The sequence below is a fragment of the Bos mutus genome, chromosome 7 (assembly GCF_027580195.1).
Source record: "Bos mutus isolate GX-2022 chromosome 7, NWIPB_WYAK_1.1, whole genome shotgun sequence".
In the NCBI taxonomy this organism is placed as follows: Eukaryota; Metazoa; Chordata; class Mammalia; order Artiodactyla; family Bovidae; genus Bos; species Bos mutus.
Window position 1 is genome coordinate 78,627,944 of NC_091623.1, and position 21,943 is coordinate 78,649,886.

The following is a 21,943-nucleotide window of genomic DNA, read 5'->3' on the forward strand; positions in this document are numbered from 1 at the left end:
GGAAACAATTTTCTTGACTTTTCTATTTCTTAAGATCTACTTACTGGTGATACAATTGCATGAAAATTTGACTGGTTGCAAACATTCTGAGGGATTAATTTTTAAGAGTCAGCATTTGTATTTGAATTAGCATCCCTTTTGAAAAATTTGTATATACTAAAGAGTGCTAAAGCCAAAAAAAGTTTTATGACTGCTTTATGTAATGGAAAATGGTCAATCAGGACTTTGTTGTTGTTGCTCTTAAGATTTATGTAACATGACTAGGGTTTGCATCAATACATCCTTAAGTTATGGTGCTAATATAGAATAAACAGAGTATTAAATGCAATCATTCGGGTAGAAATGGAATTTTTATGTAGTTATGGATATTTTACTGCACAAAGGATTGTGCTGGATTTGGTTTTAGACATGTTAGCTTTGTGATTGTCTTGTCTCTTAGAATGAAAATAGACATCTGTCTGAGAGGCTGAAATGCAGGCTCCAAAACTTTTCCATGTTTCATGAAAATGGGGAGATAAAACAGCTTTAGCACTAGACTGTTTTTAATTACATAAGTAGTATGAGATGGTTTCAAAAGTAGTGTGGTTTCTATGTGATGGCAGTCTTAAGTTGTGGCATAGTAATGAGTACCCAAGAAAACATAGTAGCTGTAGCAGTGGCTCTGAAAATGTGAGCCATGAATCCTTGGGAAGTGGAGAGGACCCAGAGACACGTTCAGAAGCCTTCATGACATCATAGCTCTTTTCATAATAATTCCTAGATGTTACTTGCCTTTTTTACTTTGTTGACATTTGCACTAGTGGTATATAGCCAGTAGTAAAACTACCAACACCTTAACACAAATCCAGGTGGTGGTTCTAAACTGTACAAGTAAAAGCAGTAACTGTGTTCTGTGTCACTTACCCACTTGCAGTAAAAACATGGAAGTTTCACGTAACAGTATCCTTGATTTTATTTATTTAGTTTTTAAAAATATTTATTTCCTTATTTGGCTGCACTGGGTCTTAGTTGCAGTATGCGGGCTCTTTAGTTCTGCATGCAGGATCTAGTTCACTGAACAGGGATCGAACCCAGGCCCCTTGCATTGGGACCACAGAGGCTTAACCATTGGACCACCAGGGAAGTCCCACAATGTCTTTGATTTTAAAAAGTAAGTTCAGTTCAGTTCAATTCAGTTCAGTCGCTCAGTCTTGTCCGACTCTTTGCGACCCCATGAATTGCAGCACACCAGGCCTCCCTGTCCATCACCAACTCCCGGAGTTCACTCAAACTCACGTGCATCGAATCAGTGATGCAAAAAGTAAGTAAAGTTTATTAAATATCAACTCTCACATAGATGTGGTTTTAGGTATACATAAAGCAGTTCTGTTGCATACTGATCATGATCTAAAGTTAAGCATTCATGTAATTGAGTTGCAATCTGAACTACCTGCCTTGTTTGTGGAACACCATTTTTAGTCTTAAAAATTACTGAAAAACCATGGCTCTTCATTCTTGGATATTTGTCAGATATTTTCTTGGAATGGATTAAAAATGAGCATGTCAATTCAAGGGAAAACAACTGACAAAGTGTTGCCAATGATAAAATTTGAGTTCTTTAGTGGAAATTAGAATTTTGGAAAACCTATACCTACTGACTCTGAGCTTAATGACTTCCTAGTATTTACTGATGAGATCACGGTGACACTAATAAATGTGACATTTTAGTAGTATGTAATGAAACAGGTCAGAATATGGAAGGTCTGGGACTTCCCTGGTGGTCTGTTGGTCCCATGCTTTCAGTGCAGGGGCCGCAAATTCAATCCCTCTTCAGGGAACAAGGTCCCACATGCCATAACTGAGAGTTCACATGTCACAGTGAAGATTGACGATCCAGTGTGCCACAACTAAGACCTTGTGCAGCCAAATAAATAAATAGAAATAAGTATTAAAAGTATTTGGAAGATCTGCCAGACTCAGTTAACTAATATTTTCCATAGGAACAATGCATGATGTTAAAAAACCAGGCATATGTAAAGGATCCATTCAAAGTGCAAGACAGATCAATGAATTTTAATGTAATAGTACTGAAAGTTTATTGTTATAGTTTCAGAGTTGACACCAACTAAGGTTTACCCTGTGAGGTTTTAGTGTATAGTATCAAAGAAGAAGAATTACAGTACCCTTTCTCTAACTGTTCATTTGTGAGAGACCAGATTTTCTTCACCAGATCACATTTTGCAACAAATTCAAGTAAAAAAATATTTGCAAAAAAGTATGATGGCCACTGATCAAAATCATAGGTCTGCAAATAATAAATGCTGAAGAGAATGTGGAGAAAAGGGAACTCTTCTACACTATTGGTAGAAATGTAAATTGGTGTATGGAGAACAGCATAGAATGTTTACTCAGTCGTGTCCGACTCTTTGTTACCCCATGGACTGTAACCCACCAGGCTCCTCTGTCCATGGACTTTTCCAGGCAAGAATACTGGAATGGCTTGCCATTTCTTTTTCCAGGGGATCTTCCTGACCCAGTGATCAAACCCGGGTCTCCTAGCATTGCAGGCAGAGTCTTTATCTTCTGAAGCACGTTCCTTATGAAACGAAAAATAGAGTTAATCATATGATCCAGCAGTCCCACTCCTGGGCATGTGTCCAAAAAAAGATGAAAACTCTAATTTGAAAAGATACATGCATCCCAATATTCATAGCAGCACTATTCACAATCACCAAGTTATCCATTAAAGTGTTACTTAATGTTAACATAATAGGTTCATTGTTACTTTTTAATGAATTAATACTATTTTTAGCCCATATCAACAAAAGTTCGCTGGGAATCTCCTTATTTTTCAAGATTATAACATGTTCCTGGAAGATTTTTCTACCAAGGCCATGTAATTGGCAAACTGTTTTATTAAAAGGCCTGAGTATCTAAGATTATCCTGCTGTTACAAGACAAGGAAAGAGTAGTCTTAAGTCATTTTTTTTTTGTCCATGTGTAGGAGAAAACTGAAGGTGGTTATCAGTGTTAGGGTAATAATATGGTAAATCATAAATTAGAAAGTAATCTATTACTAGGATTCAAGAATCTATTTACACTTTATTTTCTTTTACCTTATTGCACCAAATACCATCTTTTCATCTTTTGGTTTCTTAAGATGGTTCATGTGATTTTCCTTCTTTTCTTCCTCTCTTTTTCCTATGTGTTTCCTTTACTCCCACCAGACAGATCCTCCTGCTTGTCTCCCATTCATCACCCAGAGTAATCCTGTCAGTTTCTTTTCATATCCTCCCTTAGCTCATCCCATTATGTCCTTCCCAGCAAAACTGTTGTGCTTCCCACCCTTGGCCTTTCATCACTGGTTATTCTTCAATCCAGACTTTTTTTCCCATGCCTTCTTTGAAGCCCTAATTCAAATGCCTTATTGTATATATTTTGTTGTCATGAATATCAGGTGAATAAAAGGCGGATTTTTTTTTCTGTTTTACAAAGGCCATGTAATTAGCATGTTATTAAATTTTGACTCAGCAGATACATAAGCATAGAGAGGAATTTTCTAGAGGGTATTCCATTATTGGGGTGGTTAAACTCATGTGACTCTATGTCTTGTGCTGACTGTTTATACCATCTATAAAATGCACTACTACTGCTACTGCTAAGTCACTTCAGTTGTGTCCGACTCTGTGCAACTGCATAGATGGCAGCCCAACAGGCTCCCCCGTCCCTGGGATTCTCCAGGCAAGAACACTGGAGTGGGTTGCCATTTCCTTCTCCAGTGCATGAAAGTGAAAAGTGAAAGTGAAGTCGCTCAGTCATATCTGACTCTTAGCAACCCCATGAACTGCAGCCCACCAGGCTCCTCCGTCCATGGGATTTTCCAGGCAAGAGTACTGGAGTGGGGTGCCATTGCCCTCTCCATAAAATGTACAAGGATAGCCAAATATGACTTTTGAGAGCATAGAGTACAGCCTATATGTGTTAAATAAACAAGTTCTGGAAACTTGTTTTGTAGCAACAGAACCTCTTATGAAATGAAGCCTTATTCTGAATCTGAACTCCAGTGTACAAAACAGGAGATTTTCTCTAGTTGAAGCCAGAGTTGGGTCTTAAAAGCACATTTCTGGACGCAACAAAACAAATGCCCCAAAACTTCTTTTATTGAGAAAAGGAAAGGCCCAGTAGAAATCATTTGAGGATGGTGTCACAAAAGTAAGTTTTTCATAGATTTTTATGTGGGAAAAGAAGCACAGTTAAACCAGGAAGATGCACATGTATACCTTGCTTATGGCTTTGTCCTTCATTATCTCTTCAGGATGAAACTTGCAATTACATGTTTGAGTCTAGCGTGTTTGAACATGCTAGTTTCTGGCATGAGATAAATAAGGCATTTATCATATTACGTATACGTGAAATCTCTTTACCTGAAATTCTTTATCTGTAACCATGATGTTTCACATTCAGATATGTAAACTGAGTCATTTTGAGTAAAAATCTTTTAAGAAGTGAAAATTCATTCTCGTTGCAATGTATATAATTAATCTGGTATCTGAAAACTTAGCAGGAAAGGGGAGATCTTATGTCTAACTGAAGTTCAGGCAAAAAATCACAGTAGTACATGTGATTTCTGTCACCAGTAAAAATCAGATATTATTATAGATATCTTGAAACCTTGTGTCCAGTCATTACTACTGCTAGATCTTACTTGTGTGTTACAGAGGACTGTATATAATTCTACTGTCTTGTTCTAACATTCTGTTCATTTTATTCTATGTTCTTGTATTAATTTTATGCATTTATAAAGTTTATTCTGCAAAGGGCCCTTAAGGTGTTAGGAGAGAACCCAACAAAAAATGATTAAAAAGTAATTTAAAAAAAAGAGAAAGAACTGACCTTATAGAGACTACTAATGTGCCAGGCACTGTGGGGCAATTAATTTTCTTATTTAGTTCTCAGATAGGTATGATTATTTAGTGTTCATTGCAGAAAATACTTTACCATTGAAGAAGTTAAAGTTCAGCAAGGAAAGTGAATTCCCCAGACTGATATGTCTTAGAGTTCAAATCTGATATCACTTAAAGCTTGTGCTCTTTATACTCTGGTCATTGTGTATCATTGATATTTATTTATAATGTGTTGTCTTTTAATGAAGAGGAAGAAGTTGGTGGGGAGGCGGGTTGTGTACATACATGACTTTTAGGGATTTACTTCTGCCCTCATTGCCCTAACCTAATTTTGCCAGTAAGATCTCATGATTTGCTGTGACTCTTAACAGATCCCCAGGGGTATGGTTCAAGTACATTGGAGAGGGAATACTCTTATATAAAAGTCTTTGTAAATAACTAATTAAATTACCAAGCCCTGGGCTGCAGGATAATTGGTTAGGAACTGAGCAAAACCTATTTCAGCTGGGTCCTTGTATGCAGCCTTGTGATTCTGAGTGCCAGATTTTTTGATTCCCACAGGAGGCAGCCTTCTGTGTTGTGATTCTTGCCCTGCTGCTTTTCATCGTGAATGCCTGAACATTGATATCCCTGAAGGAAACTGGTATTGCAATGACTGTAAGGCAGGCAAAAAGCCACATTACAGAGAAATTGTCTGGGTAAAAGTTGGAAGATACAGGTGAGTAAGCATGAAGGAGACTGACAGTTCTTTCACCAGCCTGTGTTTCTTGTGTTTAACTTTTTAAATAAATGGCCTAATTAAAGAAGGTTTACCCACTCCCCCATTAACTTTCCATCATAAAAGAAAAAAACTATATACTAAACTATATATCATCTGTAGAAGCTTTATTAATGAAAACAAACCCATAATATCACAAACAATGAAGATGCATCGCTAACATTTTGGCATATTTACTTTCAGACACACCAATACATGCACCTTCAAGATAACTGACCTATTGTTATTTGTACCCAGTTGTATGTGTTGCTTTTTCTTTTTAAAATTACTTGTATTGCATATTGTTGATGTTTGGTCACTGAGTCATGTCCAGCTCTTTGTGACCCCATGAACTGCAGTACGCCTGGCTTCCCTGTCCTTCCCTATCTCCTAGTTTGCTCAGACTCATGTCCATCGAGTTGGTGATGCCATCCAACCATCTCATCCTCTGTCATCCCCTTCTCCTCCTACCTTCAATCTTTCCCAGCATCATGGTCTTTTCAAGTGAATTGGCTCTTTGCATCAAGTGGCCAAAGTTTTGAAGCTTCAGTATCAATCAGTCCTTCAGTGAATATTCAGAGTTGATTTCCTTTAGGGTTGACTGGTTTGATCTCCTTGCAGTCCATAGGACTCTCAAGAGTCTTCTCCAGCACCACAGTTTGAAAGCATTAATTCTTCAGTGCTCAGCCTTCTAATGGTTCAACTCTTATATCTGTACATGACTACTGAAAAAACCATAGCTTTGACTATATGGACTTGCTGGCAAAGTGATGTCTCTGCTTTTTAATAGCTATCTAGATTTGTCATAGCTTTTCTTCCAAGGAACAAGTGTTGCTTAATTTTGTGGCTGCAGTCTTTTGGAGCCCAAGAAAATTTGTCACAGTTTCCACTTTTTCCCCATCTGTTTGCCATGAAGTGATGGGACCGGATGCTATGATCTTTTTTGAATGTTGAGTTTTAAGCCAGCTTTTTCAGTCTCCTCTTTCACCCACATTAAGAGGCTCTTTAGTTCCTCTTTGTTTTCTGCCATTAAGGTGCTATCATCTGCATATCTGAGGTTGTTGATTTTTCTCCCAGCTCTCTTGATTCCAGCTTGTGAGTCATCCAGCCCGGAATTTCACATGATGTTGAGTGCACAAAAAATATAATAACATGCATGATTTTAAAGAAATACTTGTGTGTGTACCTCCCAGTTTAAAAAAATAGCACCTTTGAGGTTCCCTCTCTGCCCCTATCTGAATCTTCTCTCCCCATCCCTAGAAGTAACTGCAGTACTGCATTTTGTGTTTTTTCTTTGCCTGACTGTATACATTTACCATATGTGTGTTTGATTCTATATGTTTTAGTCCTTTATATAAAGGAATTGTTGCTGTATTTTCTTGCAGCATGTTTTTTTATTTCTTCTTTTGCTCCTTAGATATTATGGTTAGTGCAGTGCTCGGTTCATTTGTATTTCACTCTTCCAGAGTGTTCCTTTATGTTTACATGCAGTGTGGTGTATTTATTTATTTATGTATTCTCATGTTTGAACTATAAACATTTTGTCTGTGTTTCTTGGTATATATGCACGGGAGTTTATTTACCGCATTCTCACAGTAGAATAGCATTGTCTTCCTAAAGGTTGTTGTTGTAATTTATATGCTTGCTTTGCCAAGCTGATGGGGGTGGGGTATTATTTGGGGGGTTCCATTTTTGTATACTTCTAGTAATTTTTCAAAGTTGCCCTCTTTAAAGGCCAATTTATATTTTGTTGTATAGTGTCCCACAGCAACTTCCATCATTCCCTTAATGTTGAATATTTAAATTGTTTACAGATTTTCATTTTTTCAGATTCCTCAGTGAACACTATAGTCGTAAAGTTTTGTCCATGTCTCTAATTACTTCCTATTATACATTCCTTGACGTAGAACAGCAATCTGAGGGCATATGTTTGGGTCTGTGAGCATGTGCGTGAGGGCGGCCTCTCCAGGCTTTTGGCACATACTGCTTGTTTCTTCTCTAGTTATATTGTAAGGATGCCCTGGGTCAGACATTAATGTAGGTTAGGGAGACATTGCTATTCTTTATTCCTCTCTCCAAAGTAGGATTCTTTTTAGTGCCTTGCAGCCTTCTAGAGGTTTTCTTCCTTGTTTTTACATTTTCCAGGTGGTGGCCAGCTGAGATCTGCCATCCTCGAGCTGTACCTTCCAATATTGACAAGATGAGACATGATGTAGGCGAGTTCCCTGTGCTCTTCTTTGGGTCTAATGACTATCTGTGGACTCACCAGGCCCGAGTCTTTCCTTACATGGAGGGGGATGTGAGCAGCAAGGATAAGATGGGCAAAGGAGTCGACGGGACATACAAAAAAGGTAACTTTATCTTTTTTGTTTCTTAGGCCAATGTAGATCTCTGTTGCCTGAGTATCTGCTCTCTGTTTGAATTAAATGTTTTAGAATTTATATACAGTCTATTAGCAGCTGTGTTCTACCCTCTGGAGCAGTATGTGGCTGCAGCTATAGAATTTTGCAGACAAGTTGACCCATATAAATCAGTATTTTTGAAGCTAACCTTTACTTAACTAGAATTTCCTTAAGGGGTGTTTCTTATCAATCCTGTTTTATCAGCATCCCATCAAGTAAGTACTGGAGTTTTGGAACTGTTTTATAGAATAAATACTTCAGTTTGCTTGGCAAGGACCAGAATCTCTAGCAGAGCTACATTTGTTCCAAGGAGAGTTGTTTTTTTTGTTGTTGTTGTTAAGAAGAAATAAAATTCAACCAAAATTTTAGAACAATATAAGATAGTGAAAGCACATACATTTTCTAAATCAAGAGTTTTTTTTTAAGCTGGCCTAGCAGTGAAGGGGAAGAGGCTTTTTTGAGGCCAGGAGGGTCTGACAGCGATATCTCTCCCTATGTAATGAGTAAGAGTTGCTTTGAGAATTCAGTGAGATAATATAAAAATCAGCCTGCAACACATATAGTATCCCATCGATGATAATTAGCTTCTTCCTTTAGCTGTCCTTTAAAAGGCAATACAGGTATCTCTTATTATTTGAATATGTTTGGACAGTGATGTGTAATATTTTGTCTACATAATGAGGTGAAGAGATTCCAAGCAGGTAGAACTTCTTAGATGGGGAATGAAGATGATGTACATAAGGAACAAGTTTGACAGAAGTTTTGTTTGCCTCCTGTTATTTCAAGGGTCCTCATTTACCTGTTGGAATGTGCTTTCTGTGCAGATATGGGCTGTCAGTACTAATACTACAGGAGTTTTGGTCTTGAGCCTTAGACTCTCAGGTGGTCAAGGACCAAGTGACCAACATCTTTGCCTGTGTAGAGCTGGCCACCATCAAGGCTAGGGCTGAAGTTGGAGTGTAGGAAATATTGCAAATCTGAGCCTGCTGAAGCTCTGTGATTCTGCTCTCTATGCCTTGAACTTCGGCTGGCTGGATGCCTCTGCCTTTAAGGAACACATGGTTTTGTGGGAGGACACAGTCAAATGGTCGTTCTTTGAGAGTGTTGTGGCAGAAATGTGCATGGTATGCTGTGGGAGCCAACCAAGAGCATGCAAAACAGTGCTGAGGATGACAGTATGGAAGTCGTGGATGACTTCTTTCTTAAGTGATGCTTTCAAGATAATTACCATTTTTTGTTTGCCAGTCCCTATTCAAAGTTTGTTTTCCCACTTTAAATCTTTGAGGCAACCCTATAAGTTAGATGCTATTATCTTTATCTTCTAATGAGGAAACTGAGGCACATAAAAGTTAAATTGGGAAAATTCTCTGGTGATTAGGACAACGTGTTTTCACTGCTGAGGGGCCAGGTTCAGTATCTGGTGAGGGAACCAAGATCCTACGAGCTACATGGCATGGCCAAAAGGAAGTTTAATTTGTTGCCCAAAGTCCCTGTGCCAGTAAGTGATATGGGAAGATTTCATACTCTAGCAGTTGGACCTCAGAATCCACACTCTTAACCACTACACTGACTATGAAAAAGTTACATTAAAATGTAACAAGAAGACAGCATATGTAAAAGTGCACCTTGAGTCTAACATGATGAGTTAGTGATCTCTAAGTATTTGGTAGAGTTTAAGCGTAGGGTTGGGCGAGTACCACTGTTTACTGATAAGGTAGTTTAGTTACATGGTCAGAACAGATTTTTATAAGTCTCAGTCTGAGTAGAATTTCAGGACCATGGAAAGTGAGAGGCTATATAGCCAGAAATGTCGGTGAGATAGCTGTTTTAGTAGTTTGAAGCAGAGATGATGTGACTGTCACAGGGACTAGTCCGTGGGGTGGAGAGGATGATGGGTATTTAGCTTTTTCAGATTATTTAGACAGTAAGTAGATCAGCTAGGTAGCACATGCCAAATAATAGGATAAAGGAAGGAGGGAACAACTGCAGGCAACATAAACTGCTGGATGGTAATGAGGAAATGGAGAAAGAAGGGGTGAATCAGAGGGAAGATATTCTTTATTGTTTTGACAGATCATGGCGAGAGCAACAGAAGAAACTGGGAAATTTTGGAATTCTTTTCAGAGTTTTTAACCTGAATCAAGAGTGATTAATTAAAATTTTAAGTGGAGAAGAATGAGATTCTTAGGGTTTTTGTTGGACTTTTCAGATACTCCAGTCTTTTAAACATATGAAAGTACAGGACTGGAATGAAGATGAGCTGTGAAGATCTGTCTTTGTGTTAGGGTTGGTGTGTGTGTGTGTGTTAGTCACTCAGTTGTGTCTGACTCATTGTGGCCCCATGGACTGCAGCCTGTCAGGCTCCTCTGTCTATGGCATTCTCCAGCCAAGAATCCTGGAATGGGTTCCCATGCCCTCCTCCAGGGGATCTTTACTACTCAGGGATCAAACCCAAGTCTCTTCTGTCTCCTGCATTGCCAGGCGGGTTCTTTACCACTGATGCCACCTAGGAAGCTGTATTGGGATAACCACTGATATTTACAGAATGAGTTTTAGAAGAAGAGTAGGCTAGGTGTTCCAGAGAATAGATAGGAAGAAAAAGAAAACTTCAAGTTTCATTTCTTCCAAAGGAACACACTATATTTTCTGGACACCTATGAGGCACGTAATTTGTGGAAGCAGAAAATTGGGGTCTGAGGAAAAGAATTGGGGTTCTAGGCAGTGACATTGCTGAGTGGATGCAGCCTGGTTGTTGTTAGGAGATATTATATGTGAGCTTTTTCAGATTATTTAACTATGTTTTTGTTTGTTTTAAATTTTCCTTTGAAACTGGTAGTCCATATAGGGCCATTGAGTAATGTGTTATGTTTTATTTTAATGCCATATATGAATACCCTGGGGACTGTGACTTACTTGAAAATAGAAATTGTATGTATGTCTTAGATTTTTGTCTAAAACATGAATTTTCTCCAACTTATAATGGAGAAAAGGCAAAATCACTCTACCCAGAGAGAAAGTGACTGTGTTGTGTTTTCTTAGCTCTTCAGGAAGCTGCAGCAAGGTTTGAGGAGTTGAAGGCCCAAAAAGAGCTAAGACAGCTGCAGGAAGATCGAAAGAATGACAAGAAGCCACCACCTTACAAACATATAAAGGTGAGAACAGACTTCAGGAGCGACCATGTGATAGGTTGCCCCCTTCCCACTCTGTTCATGGTGAGAACTGGAAGCACAAACACAGTTGCTTTTAGGTAGAGGCATGAGCTTAAAGGAATACAAGAACAAAGTGCCAGAGGACCATTTTTAGGACATTGTTTGTATTGATATTTTATAAAATCAACTGTCTGATGATACTGTTTTATTGTTGCTTTGGAAAGTCTTCATAAAGTGAATGGAATAGATTCTGTTCACAGTCAACATCTTGCGGTTTGAATGGCAGGCACCAAAGAGCCATGATAAAAAATGATAAACGGCCCTGAGATAGTGCGAATAATACACATGATAATTTCTTCTGGTAGTAGCTGATACTAAAGATATTTTAGGTGACTAGTCTGACTAGAATTCCCAAAGTCACAAGAATTCATGTTAAGTGTACTTAGGTATGCTAGTCTACTTGGTAAAAGAGTCATTGTCATTTATCATCTGGGTCTGGTAGACCTTGTGTATTTGTAATTGTTCAGTCATTTTTATGAAGAATTTACAGAGGTAAAAATAAAGGAATAGTGAGGAACAAACGTATTAGAAATCTTAGTGAAGTATTTGAAGTGAAGTGAAGTCGCTCAGTCGTGTCCGACTCTTTGCGACCCCATGGACTGTAGCCTACCAGGTTCCTCTGTCCATGGGATGTTCCAGGCAAGAATACTGGAGTGGGGTGCCATTTCCTTCTCCAAGGGATCTTCCCGACCCAGGGATCGAACCCGGGTCTCCTGCATTGTAGGCAGACGCTTTACCATCTGAGCTACCAGGGAAGCCCAGTGAAGAATTTAATTTACTAAGTACTAAAACATCTTTTGAAAACCTTTTAATCAAGTTAGTTTTGGTGCTCAAATATCAGACCACATGAAAGAATACTGTAAGCTCTATTAACAAAATGAAATTGCCCAAGTTCTTATTGTGAAATGTTTGTCATTCCTGGATAAGACAACTATATATATTTATTTTTGTCATTGGTAATGAATTAGTTGTGTACTCATTGATTTTTTTTTTTTTTGAGTTTCTGAAGTCTGAGGTTTTCACTTAGAGATCAATTTCACCACCATTTTTAGAATCTAGTGTGTTTAAGTGTTTAATGTCTGTGGGACATTCTTAAACTATTTTGTTATTTATCTGAAGTTCAAATTCAGTTGTATGTCCTAGATTTTTACTTGCTAAGTCGAACAATCCCACTAAAGGTATACTGATATTATCTCCTGTCTTCTCTGCTTTCTGGAAAGATATTATAGTACTTTGAGTGATGCCGTGCAGAAACTAAACTGTGCCTGTTTCACTGTCCCATCAAGCCTTTACGATTCTGTCGTTCTTCCACTTATTTTTGTCTTTTTTAGAATAGTTGGGAATCATTGAGTAACAAAATGGGGTGATGAAATAGTAAAGAATTATGAGATACAGGAAAAGGAAACACTAAACATTTAGTGTTTAGAACACTGAAACTCCATAATGAAGCTTAAATTTATAAAAGAGCATAATGGATCTGCCTGGTAGTATGCAATATAGAATGAGTTAAAATATCAGTCCTTACAAATAGTTAAAACTATTGGAAAAGAAAAAAGAAAACTTAAAATTGCAAAGACTGAGAGTTAAATGGAGTTAATTGTTCATGGAAACACAACACTGAATTGTAGTTCATCCTCAATAAAAGGGAAAGTAATTCCTGTTTCCACAGTCATAGATGTCACATATAACAGAAGTTAGGCACTTCAGGGTAGCTTGTCAACCATATTGAACCTGAGTATTGAGAGACCAACTAATGTCCTGTGTGATCTAATCATAAAATTTAGACACCACCTTCTTTCTCCATCTTTAAAACAAAGATGTATTTCCAGGGAAAAGATTAAACCAGGGGTTGGTAAATTATAGTCCCAACTCTGGCCTACCATGCATGGTCCAGAAGAACTTTTTTTTTCCAAAGAGTTTTTTCTAACACATGAAGATTTTATGAAATTCAAATAGTAGTGTCCATAATTAAAGCTTTATTGGCACCCAGCCATGCTTGTTCATATACATGTGGTCTGCTCCTTCTTCGGAGCTACAGTGACAGTTGAGCAACATGCACCAGAGATCTATGTCCTGAAGACATAAAATATTTACTGTCTGACCCTTTACAGAAAAGGTTTGTCAATCCCCAGCCCAGAGTGAGTGTAAATGCTACAAATATATATCTATGTTGTTCTTACTTAACCATGTATGGGGTTTTGTCTTGCTTTATATTATGTTAGGCAAGAAACTTATTTGAGATTAATATCAGTTTAGATCAGATGTCAAGGAAGAATGATTGAAACATACCTTTATGTAGAAAAAAGGAGTAGAATGCAACTATTTTGGATGGGGAGTGTCAGGTAAAGATAACCTTGAATCAAGGTGAATATTCAGATGGCCCTATGTGGGACCAGGTGATTGAGCTCAGCCCTGGTCTGCCGCCTTGGAGTTTGCCTTAGTAGGTCTGTGGTTTGCAGTGGCATGTGGTGAGAGTGCTCCTCCATTGTCAAGCATTTACCAGTATTTTGAAGAAGCTGGGAAGAGATCTGGCAGTGAGACTTACTGTCATTTTAAGTTGTTCTGGAGAACATTTGAAGACAGTATATTTTTACACACAGATTGTAGATTATTCCCCACAACAGTCTTGGAATTTAGGTCTTGCAAGTAAAAATTGACTCACCAAATAATGCAATTCCTGGACAATCAAATTTTATGTATAGGATAGGTTTTTGAAGACTCGTGATTTGACTGTTCCCATTTAGATAATATCAAGTAGAGGAAACTCGTTCCTTTAATTTTATTGAAGTGTAGTTGATTTACAGTGTTGTGGTAATTTCTGCCTATAGCAAAATGAATCAGTTTTATATATATAAAACATGGATTTTCATTATGGTTTATCACAGGGTATTGAGTATTGTTCCCTGTGCTATGTAGTAGAACCTTGTTGTTTATCCATCCTATATATAATAGTTTGCATCTGCTAATCCCAGACTCCCAATCCCCCACCCCTGGCTATGTAGCTGGACACATAGGGTCTGAGTTCCCCTACCAGGGATTGAACCACCGACCGCTGCATTGGAAGCATTGAGTCTCCCACTGGACCACCAGGGAGGTCCCCAGGACTCATTCTTATAGTGCATAAGTCTCTCTGTATTGTGGAATGTCTACTTTTTTCCAACACTGTTGTTAGTAAGTAATGGCTTCAGTATCATAGCAATTGGCCTCTGTTCTACCACATTGGATATTCAGGACTAGCACCACTAAAAATGAATGCTTAGGTGACATTGTTGTAGTCTATTAAAAAGATTTCAAGTTGTGATAGTCAATTTTAAAATATATCTTCATATATTGTAACTCAATTACTCAGAGACCTTTTCATGTTAAAGATTTACCACTTGAGAAAGGTGAATTTTTTTTTTTAATATAGAAGCTAATGTGGCGCCACCATGTGGCAGTAGCGGAAACTCAAATTTACAATTGACTTCGCTTGTTTAGTTGCTCAGTTGTGTCCGACTGTTTTGTGATCCCATGGACTGTAGCCTGCCAGGCTCCTCTCTCCATGGATTTTCCTGGCAAGAATACTGGAGTGGATTACCATTTCCTTCTCTATGGGATCTTCGCCGACCCAAGGATGGAACTCTTGTCTCCAGAATTGGCAATTGGTTTCTTTGCCACTGAGCTACCAGGGAAACCCAGGCTGGAAATTATGAATTTTTTAGAAATGATTTATTTTTAAATGTTTATTTAGACTGTGCTGGGTCTTCGTTGCTATGCAGGCTTTTCTCTGTCTTCATTATGCATGGGCTTTCTCTAGTTGGGACAAGCAGGGGCTACTCTTCTTTCAACGTAAGGGCTTCTCACTGCGGTGGCTTCTCTTGTTTTGGAGCGTGGGCTGTAGGCTGTGTAGGTTTCTATAGTTGTGGAACGTGGGCTCAGTAATTGTGGCTCCCAGCTCTAGAGCACAGCCTGAATAGTTGTGGTGCGTGGACTTAGTTGCTCTGTGGCATGTGGGATCTTTCCACATCGGGGATCAGACCCATGTCTCCTGCATTGGAAGGCAGATTCTGATCCACTGGGCCACTGGGGTAGCCCAGAGATGATTTTTTTTTTTTTTTCTATTTGTGGTATTTATATTTTATGTATTGAGTGAGGCTTTATTTTTATATCAAACTGCCTAGATTTTTATTTCCTTCACCTTTTTAATTGTAAAAATATAGATACATAGGTTTTTTTTTTATCTTAACCATATTTAACTATACATTTCAGTGGCATTAAATGCATTCATGTGTATAACTATTGCCATTATCTCTTTGTATCTATGTGGTATAAGTATTTGTTTGTTTTGACTAACTTATTTCGTTTAACATAATGCCCTCCAGGTTTATCCATGTTGCGTATTGTGTGTCAAATTTCCTTCATTTTTAAGCTGAATAATACTCCATTATTTTTACCACATTTTGCTTATCTATTCATGTACTGGTGGACACTTGCATTGTTGCCATATTTTAGATGTTATGAATAATCCTGCCAAATCTTGATAATTCAAAATCATGTAAAATGTGATGTTCAACTTTAAAGAAATCTGCCTTTCACAGGCCCTGAACTGTCCTTAGTTGACTTGCCTGATGTACTGTAGTATGTGTTTCTTCTCCAGGTGAACCGTCCTATTGGCAGGGTACAGATCTTCACTGCAGACTTGTCTGAGATCCCCCGTTGCAACTGTAAAGCCACGGATGAGAACCCCTGCGGCATAGACTCTGAGTGCATCAACCGCATGCTGCTGTATGAGTGCCACCCTACCGTGTGCCCTGCTGGAGGTCGCTGCCAGAACCAGTGCTTTACCAAGCGCCAGTACCCAGAGGTGGAAATTTTTCGCACATTACAGAGGGGCTGGGGTCTCCGAACAAAAACAGATATTAAAAAGGTGAGGAAACTTAATCTTCAGTTTTTTTTTCCTTCTTTGCAATTGCTTAATACAAGTAATTCTTCTGATTAATATTAAAGTGTAAGGATTAGCCTTATTATAATATCTTGCCATATCCTTCCAAAATTGAGAGACTTGTAGACTGCTGCTGCTGCTGCTAAGTCGCTTCAGTCGTGTCCGACTCTGTGCGATCCCATAGACGGCAGCCCACCAGGCTCCCCCGTCCCTGGGATTCTCCAGGCAAGAACACTGGAGTGGGTTGCCATTTCCTTCTCTACTGCATAAAAGTGAAAAGTGAAAGTGAAGTCGCTCAGTTATGCCTGACTCTTAGCGACCCCATGGACTGGAGCCTACCAGGCTCCCACATCCATGGGATTTTCCAGGCAAGAGTACTGGAGTGGGGTGCCATTGCCTTCTCCGACTTGTAGACTAGATGGTCTCTTTTCTATATGATGTTCACTTACTGATCATGTTCATTATGTATGAGGATGAAAAAAATGAGGGAAATTCATAGAGATACTATGGTTTTGTCCACTCATTTGTGGAAATCCTGTAACTTGTAGTTAAGAGAGAGAATGGAAAGAGTGTGATACAGGTGTTAATCATCAACTAATGAAATAAAGTTTATTTTTACTTAGAGAAAAATAGTTTTGGATTCATAGAACATGAAGGAAAAGAGGATTAGGTCTTCTCTAATGAAAATGCAGTAACATCTTCAACTTGAAACTTGGAAGGACCTACAAATTTTTGATAAATAGATCGTATTATACAGTCTCTGGGAGAAGGCAATGGCACCCCACTCTAGTACTCTTGCCTGGAAAATTCCATGGACAGATGAGCTGGAGGGCTGCAGTCCATGGGGTCGCTGAGGGTCGGACACGACTGAGAGACTTCACTTTCACTTTTCACTTTCATGCATTGGAGAAGGAATTGGCAACCCACTCCAGTGTTCTTGCCTGGATAATCCCAGGGACGGGGGAGCCTGGTGGGCTGCCGTCTATGGGGTTGCACAGAGTCCGACATGACTGAAGTGACTTAGCAGCAGCATACAGTCTCTGAGTGTAATAAATCATATTTGACATTTGAATGTAATAAGTCTTACTCTGGTTATATTTTCTGAAGAATTTTATTGAAGTTTATTTCTAGGAAAGGAGGTGAATATGACTTGGTTGGTCTCCTTTAGTCATTTGCTGAGTAACTATTGTATATCTCCTTTGTGCCAGGCATGTTGCTGTGTGATGCAGTGTTCAGTAAGAAAGACATGTTCCATACTTTCCTAAGTTTACTTTCTAGATGGAGAGAGATATTGAACAAGTAATCACTCACTGTGGAAGCACAAAGGGTTCTGTAGGCATGTGACGAAGGGCCTGAAGCTAGCTTATCTCTGAGAATATTTTAAATTGAGACTTGAAAGATAAATAGTTGTTGGCTTAAGCTGGTGGAACATTTTAGCATTTTGGGTAGAGGGGACAGCACATAAGAAAACCAGTATGACAGTAGTATACTGAATAATTAGGACAGTGGCGTGAAATGTGGATGGGCAGTAGGCAGGGCATGTTCCATGAAAAAAGAATATAGTTTAGGAAAATTGACTTTTAGGTTCTTAGATAGGTAAAGGGATAAACCATTATAGTGGAGCTTTAGTTTATTTAACATCCATTTTGATCTTAAGGTGAATTCCAAGTTTTCTGCTGCTGGCTGTGGTACGAGTGGGGAGATCATTCTTACTGTTTAATAGTTGAAGCATCATATTTATGTTTTATCTTGAATAAGTGAAGTGAATGTGTTAGTCGCTTAGTCCTGTCTGACTCTATAGCCCCCCCAGGCTCCTCTGTCCATGGAATTCTCTAGGCAAGACTATTGGAGTAGCCATTCCCTTCTCCAGGGGATCTTCCTGATCTGGGGATCAAACCTGGGTCTCCTGCATTGCACGCAGATTCTTTGCCATCTGAGCCACAACCTTTGTTAAGTACAAAAGTACAGAGTGAAGTCACTCAGTCATGTCTGACTCTTTGCGATTCCATGGACTGTAGCCTACCAGGCTCCTCCGTCCATGGAACTTTCCAGGCAGGGGTACCGGAGTGGATTGCCATTTCCGTCTCCAGGGGATCTTCCCAACCCAGGGATTGAACCCAGGTCTCCTGCTTTGCAGGCAGACACTTTACTGTCTAAGCTACCAGGGAAGCTTTTGTGAATCTATTACTTTCTTTAATTTTTTAAAAATAAGGTATACCTATGAACACTGTTGGCACTTTTTTGCCATTTAAGTCATTTCTCGTTCCAGGGTGAATTTGTGAATGAATATGTGGGTGAGCTAATAGATGAAGAAGAGTGCAGAGCTCGAATCCGTTATGCCCAAGAACATGATATCACTAATTTTTATATGCTAACTCTAGACAAAGTAAGTAATGGAAAGTGCTATTTCCGCTGTTATAAGCTTGTTTTTAATTAGTGTTGTCCCAGCTATTCTGTGTAGGCATGTCATACATGCCTAAAAAGGGTTTTACTGCATAAAACAGTGTCTTTCCCCCATGTTCATAGGAATTGCTTGATCAGGGTCCTGGAGTTGGATAAGGTTACTCATTTCTAGCTGTATATCCATGAGCAAAAGGCACTAAAGCTGCTTTTCAACTGTCCAACATAAGTTTGGGATGAGTTCTTTTAGTGTTTTTCCTATAAGATTAAAACTTGAAGCCAGAAAAATAAATAATAATTATTTTACTGTTTATTTTACAGATTGAAACACTGACTTGTTAATATTTAGTTAGTACATTGAGAAAGTCATAAAAATTGACTATAGAACTCAATCTTACAAACCCAAGTCAGCTCTCCAATTATTGAAATTTCTGATGAGCTGTGTTCCACTAGTGTCTAGAATTATATTTGGGATTTTTAATTTTTTTCCATATGTCATTTCCAACATGTTTCATATTTCTTTTTTAAAATTTATTATTTTAAAAATATTTTATTGAAGTATAGTTGATTTACAATGGTGTGTTAATTTCTGTACAGCAAAGTAATTCAGTTATACATATACATATGTTTTTCCATTATGATTTATCACCAGATATTAAATATAGTTTCCTATGCTGTATATAGTGGGACCTTGTTGCTTATGGGATTTATTTCTAATTCTGGCATCCTAATGCATTTTGTTTCTGTGTATGCTGAGATTCCTCTTTGTATGTGAGTATTGGGTTCTGTTAGGTTTTGCCCTGTCCCCAGCTTTTATAATAGACTTTTCTTAGTGTGAAACTTTGTATTTACCCAGTTGTACTTTGATGGTTTGTGAGATCCTCAGCTCAAGGTTCTCTGATCATTTGGGATGAGGTCTGGATGTCATTATTAAAATCTTAGGTGATTACTAATGTATAGCCAGGGTTCAGAAGAGGATACACCGAGAGGGCTGTTACTACATAGATTGCTGGGCCTCAGAGTTCCTGCTTTAGTATCTCTGAAGTGCCACCAAAGACTTTGCGTTTTCAGTGGATTCCGAGGTGGTGATAACTAGAGCTAGTCTAGGCACTACATTCTGGAAAAGTCAAAGTTTACAAATAGAAACTCCAGCTTATTAAAATACTCTAATTTTACTCAGTAATAGTGGAGGTCTGCTGAACAGCATCTCTTGGAATTCTAGGACCGGATTATTGATGCTGGCCCCAAAGGAAACTATGCTCGATTCATGAATCATTGCTGCCAGCCTAACTGTGAAACACAGAAGTGGTCTGTGAATGGAGACACCCGGGTTGGCCTTTTTGCCCTGAGTGACATTAAAGCAGGTAAGACTCATTTAAGGATTTTGGAACCAGGACTAGGACCAGTTTTTATTATCTAAAAACCCCATTTGTCCTGTAATCCAAAATGAGGCTGCAAACCCCCAAGGACACAAGACTATATTGGTGGTGCCTGGCGGGTACCAGGTCTGTTCTTATTGGTGGTGGAATGGTAAGACACATGTAACCTGAAATTTACCATTTTAGACATTTTAAAGTGTGCCGTTCAGTGGCGTTTAAGTCCATTCACATTGTTGTACAACTATCACTACCATTCATCTCCAGCACTTTTTCTTTTCCTGAACTGAAGATACCCATTAAACAAAAATTCCCTCTTTCCCCACTCCCCCAGCCTCTAGTGACCACCATTTTACCTTCTGGGTCTGATTTTTTAGCTGCTCTAGGAATCTCATGTAAGTGCAGTCATATAATAATTGTTTTGTTGTGACTGACTAATTTTATTTAGCATGATGGTTTGGGCATGCTCTCCAGGCGCACCATGCAGCTTGCAGGATCTTAGCTCTCCAACCAGGGATTGAACCTGGGGCTGTGACATTGAAAGCACTGAGTCCTAACCACTGAAGTGCCAGATAATTCCCTGTATGGTTTTAAAGGAATGAATTTCCAGACCTTTCCGTAACTTATATGAACTCCATAAAAATTGGGCTGCCTTAAAAATCGTCAGCAGTCTAGGTTTCCTTTCACAGTTGACTTTCATCCATTTTGTAAACCAAATAGCCATCTCTCACCCATCTGAACTTTATGGTTTATGAGCCCAAAGCTAAGAAAAACAAAATCCCTCACCTCTTGGGTGTCAAAGAACTGGACGTTTGGAGAATGCACTTTTATGTTGTGGCTGGCCTGGATGCCCATGCCTCTGCGAGTTCAGAGTGAACAAGTGAGCCTGTTGTGTTCAGCACAATATTCAGATGTTTAGTAAACTGGAAGTACATCTGGTAAGATTGAGAGGTTTGAACGTAAACGTATATGATGGATATTTTCCATCAATTAAAGCAACTTCATATTTAGTGTCAAGGTTTTTATGAAAAATTTGAAACATATTATATGACACGCTCTAAATTTTTTTTTAATATTTAGACTTATGTAAAGTTTGAGTGTAAGGATATACCTAATTTTTCAAAGTAAGTTTTTGCAGGAGTACTAGCAAAGTGTTTAAAGATCACTCTCCCGGGTGGTGCTACTGGTAAAGAATCCTCCTGCCAGTGCTGGAGACATAAGAGATGCAGGTTCCATCCCTGGGTGGGAACGATCCCCCTGGAGGAGGGCATGGCAACCCACTCCAGTATTCCTGCCTGGAGAATCCCATGGATAGAGGAGCCTGGTGGGCTACAGTCCATGGGGTTGCACAGAGTCAGACACGACTGAGAGACTGAGCACATGCGCACACATACACTGTCTCTCTCTCTCTCTACTACCCGCCCCACCCCCACCCCCACCAACTCAAAATGAGACTGGCCTGAGTAGGGTTTTTTTTCCTCTTGTCAAAACAGACTTTACTGGTGGAGCCCCTGGCGGCCCCCGTCCCTGGGTGCCCACCCTGTGCTCAGCAGGCAACTGCTGCGGCATTGTTACCCTGAGTTCTGTCTTTGCTGTTGTTGCACCTTGGAGGGCAACTCTCGGCTTGGGCAGTTCATAATTGACAGTAGCATAGTCCAATGATTCTCAAAGTGGAAATCCTATATGAGCCCAGTCAGTGTTATTTATGTTTACCTCAAGAAACACTAATCGAAATTAAGAGTAATTTGGTCAGCTTTTTGTCTGTTCCCTTTTTTTTCATCTGTAGAAAACCTCTCCTCTCCTCTTCCCCCCTCCTCCCCCATATATTTTTTCTCTTTAATTTAAATATACTGCTGCCCAGGAGTCTTTTAGGCTCTTTAGAATTTTAAAATTTGACAGTTTTCCTGTTTTTAAAATTGAGCCACTAGTTCCTTTCTCCTGTTTTGCATTGCTTCATATGAGGTATTAAATGATGAAAGTAACAATATTTGAGCA

The 21,943-nt window shown here is 38.9% G+C and overlaps 1 protein-coding gene across 6 annotated transcripts in view; it reads left to right on the forward strand.

Moving 5' to 3' along the window:
• The window catches only part of NSD1 (nuclear receptor binding SET domain protein 1), a 148,824-nt gene that overhangs the window by 118,836 nt on the left and 8,045 nt on the right, over positions 1-21,943 (forward strand). For all 6 annotated transcript variants that reach the window (XM_005904595.3, XM_070374134.1, XM_070374130.1 and 3 more), the window contains 6 exons: positions 5,445-5,601; positions 7,786-7,991; positions 11,082-11,194; positions 15,888-16,157; positions 18,442-18,558; positions 19,795-19,936. In XM_005904595.3, coding sequence (XP_005904657.1) covers positions 5,445-5,601; positions 7,786-7,991; positions 11,082-11,194; positions 15,888-16,157; positions 18,442-18,558; positions 19,795-19,936 — 1,005 coding nt within the window. The remainder of the gene's footprint in view (positions 1-5,444; positions 5,602-7,785; positions 7,992-11,081; positions 11,195-15,887; positions 16,158-18,441; positions 18,559-19,794; positions 19,937-21,943) is intronic.